General features: G+C 46.1%; 1 protein-coding gene across 1 annotated transcript in view; it reads left to right on the top strand.

The window, feature by feature from the left end:
- The window catches only part of PROK2 (prokineticin 2), a gene marked incomplete at its 5' end in the record, with an annotated part of 3,346 nt that extends 1,899 nt beyond the window's left edge, over nucleotides 1-1,447 (top strand). Inside the window, one exon of the mRNA XM_009079731.1 lies at nucleotides 1,325-1,447. Within this exon, the coding sequence (XP_009077979.1) occupies nucleotides 1,325-1,447 (123 nt within the window). The remainder of the gene's footprint in view (nucleotides 1-1,324) is intronic.
- Nucleotides 1,448-3,338: the final 1,891 nt, after the last annotated feature.

Here is a 3,338-nt window from a genome sequence, read left to right as displayed (position 1 = left end):
GGGAAGGTTTCCTTGCAGCAAGTGTAATGTTTTGAATAAATCACCTGAGCTGTCAGAAGGCTGAGAGCACAGGGAAGCTCACAGCATCCCTTGCACTGGGGCTGCTCTTCAGATGCTCTGATGCTCTTCTGCTGGGCAGGAGGTTGGTGCTGGCCCAGGACACCACAGGTGATGTAAGTCTCTACTCACTCCTCTGCACCCAGAGAGGTGTCACTGGAGTCAAAGGCTGAGAGCACAGGGAAGCTCACAGCATCCCTTGCACTGGGGCTGCTCTTCAGATGCTCTGATGCTCTTCTGCTGGGCAGGAGGTTGGTGCTGGCCCAGGACACCACAGGTGATGTAAGTCTCTACTCACTCCCCTGCACCCTGAGAGGTGTCACTGGAGTCACGCTGGTCCTTGGCATGATGCATAGGGGAACATGTGGGACTTTATCCCTGTGACTTTCTGAAAGAGAAAATTTGCACACTGACACAAAACAGTCTTGGAATATTAAAATCCCAGGCTCAAAACACCCATAAATCTGGAACTGAGGGAATTAGTGTTGCCTGCCTGGCTGGCAGCAGTGGTTTTCTAGCTCTGAGCTCCCTTTGCTGCATCCAGGGGATGCTCAGTGATTGCTGCCATCCAGCAGCACTGTGGCTCCTGGCCACGTCCCACCAGGCTGTCCTGCTTGGCTCTTATAAAGGACAGAGCTTGTGATCAAGTTGTTGAAGAGTGTCAGTGCATGTGCATGTCATGGCACAATTAAATTTGTCTAATGCAGTCCATATGTGCTCCCTGCAGCACAGCGTGGCTGGAGGAGCGTGGGATGAAATGAGAAACCTCTGCTCTGTGGTGGAAAGGATCCTCCTCAAAGGGAGGTCAGGCAAGGTGATCTCCAGAGGTCCCTTCCAACCTGATCACCACGGGATCTGTGGTTCCCAGGTCCTGCTCTGTGCTGTGTGACAAGGCCGAAGTCAGGACAAGCAGAAAGCCCTGCAGTGACCCCACAAAACGTGATGCTAAAGGCCAGTGTAGTTTCACAACAGACTCCTTTATGAAACAGGAGTAAACGGAGAATATGTGTCACAGATGGAGATTTACACAGCAACATGACCACTTTATTTTCCCTTAACTGTGCCTTGACCAGGATATACAACAGGGTTGGCTTTGCCATCTGCTCTCCACCCTGTGCTGCAGCTCCTCCAGCTGTGGAAGGAGGCAAGGAGGAGGGAAGGGAGGTGGGCAGCATTCCCTGTATCCTCACTATCCCTCTGAATCCATCCCCCTGGGAACACCACCACAGTGCTCCCTGTCACTGATGTCCATGCTCTTTGTCCCCAGGTTCCCTTCTCCGGGCGGAGGATGCACCACACCTGCCCATGTCTCCCAGGCCTGATCTGTGTAAGGACTTCCAGCAAATTCAAATGTTTACCAGACTTCAGAAAAGAAGATGTGTTTTTTTAGCAGGAGCTGCTCTGCGCTGGAAAGAGCCACTCGGTGTTTTCTTTTTCTCGTTGTTGTGACGAACAAGGTACTTGCCAGGGGAAAACCCTTCACCACACTTTCCTGCCTCACCAACTTCAACTGGAGATGAGATACTGTGCTGTTGTGGCCAAGGTTTTCAGGAGGGACTCGCACCGGTGGATGCTTTCATTTTTGGGGTAGCAAAAATGACATCTGCTAAAGCAAAACTGCTTTCTGAGAGCAGCAGCTTGACCATTTCTGAACCATTTCATGGTTCCAGCTTAGCCCCAGAATGAAAACATCTGAATTTATTGTCAGTTTCAGAAAATTTTGGCCACGTTTTCACACTTTGGAATACCTGAATTGAACTGAGAGCTGAGTAAGTGCATAGTGTGAAGCATATGACGGTCGCCAAAAAAACTGTATTTATGTTGCATTTCATATCTTTATTAATATAATTGTATTTGTAAGTTAGGCACATCTCTAGGGTAAAGGTTTAACCAATAGATGTAGTTTTTACACTTTTTAAAAGTGGCAGGTGGAACCAAAGCATTTCAATATTCAAAGCGTTAAAAGAGTTTGTTATTTTAGTATTCTAAGATGAGAAGTTGTTGTTACTTGAACTTGTGTAAAACTACCTGATCATCTCAGACTATGTATTAAGATGTAGTTTATATTTAAAAAAAACAACCCAAGGAACCCTGAAGTTTACTGTAATGGGCTGCCTGACTTCTTGTATATGTATCAAATTTGCTGTGTAAAAATTCTGTATCAGAATAATGGCAGTATATGATTTGATTTATTTTAATATTATAACATTATTTTGTCACTGTGGTTTTTCCTTTTTATTCAATGTAATCTGTTATCCCACACTCGATTCACCCAAGCTAGCAGAGCTCCTTATGGATAGCTTAGCAAAAGATTATGTGCCTCTGGCTGTTTTTAGGGAAACTTGGAGTTTACAAGGCATGAACTTCTCAATCAAGCTGCAGTCTAGGATGATGGAGGAATCCTGGTGCAGCTAATATGAGAGGTTTTTCTTGGCTCATGCCTCAAAGGATCAACTTTAGCCCAGCAAACGTAAGATTTGTGGGTTTTCTATGAAATACTGTGTGATTTCATATTTACTTGTCAGTCCCCAGAGCTGGAATTCCAATAGTTTGTGTGAGTTTCACACGTTTCTTGCTCTCAGACATGCAAACATATGCTGGAATTGGAAAAGTGAAGTCATTCATCTTTCAACAATCACTGCTTTGCTGCTGGTGACGATGGGGGGTTGGAGTAGTTAACACACTTGTATCAAGGCAAAGACCTGTATTACTTAGGAGGAGAAACATCCCAGTGAGTTTACCAGGTGCCTTCCACTGGGCTCCACAGCCTCCCTGAGGCAACAGAAAGGAACAACTGGGCTAGTTATTTTGCTGGATCCTCATGGATCCTGCACATGTTAGGAAAATAAAAGTCTTGAGAGAGAATCGCATCCTTCTGGCTCAAGACAGCCCAACCCCAGGGCTCCCACTCCAATGCCTTTGTTCTTTACTTCACCCTTTGCAGTGGTGATACAGCAGCTGTGCAAGTGTCCACAGAAGGAAAACCAACCAAAAAACCCAAACAAACAAACAGATTGATGTGCCACCAAATAGTAATTTTACATGTGATTTGCATTGGCGTGATCAGGTACAAAGTGCCTGTATTAGATCTGAAGTCTCAGAGGGGCTCACTGCTAACCCAAAGGGTCACCTCTGCTGGTGAAGGACCAGCTCATTTCTGTGTCACTGCCAATAAGCACTGCAGAAATTCCCATAACTTGGATTGAAAAAGAAGCCCCAAACCTGATCCTACCACTACCACTTCATAGTGGGGCTCCCCAAACACCCTGGGCACCCACAGA

This window comes from Acanthisitta chloris, unplaced genomic scaffold, assembly GCF_000695815.1.
Source record: "Acanthisitta chloris isolate BGI_N310 unplaced genomic scaffold, ASM69581v1 scaffold10638, whole genome shotgun sequence".
Lineage (NCBI taxonomy): Eukaryota > Metazoa > Chordata > Aves > Passeriformes > Acanthisittidae > Acanthisitta > Acanthisitta chloris.
The sequence above is the reverse complement of the archived record's forward strand: the minus strand, read 5'-3'. Positions and strand labels throughout refer to the sequence as shown.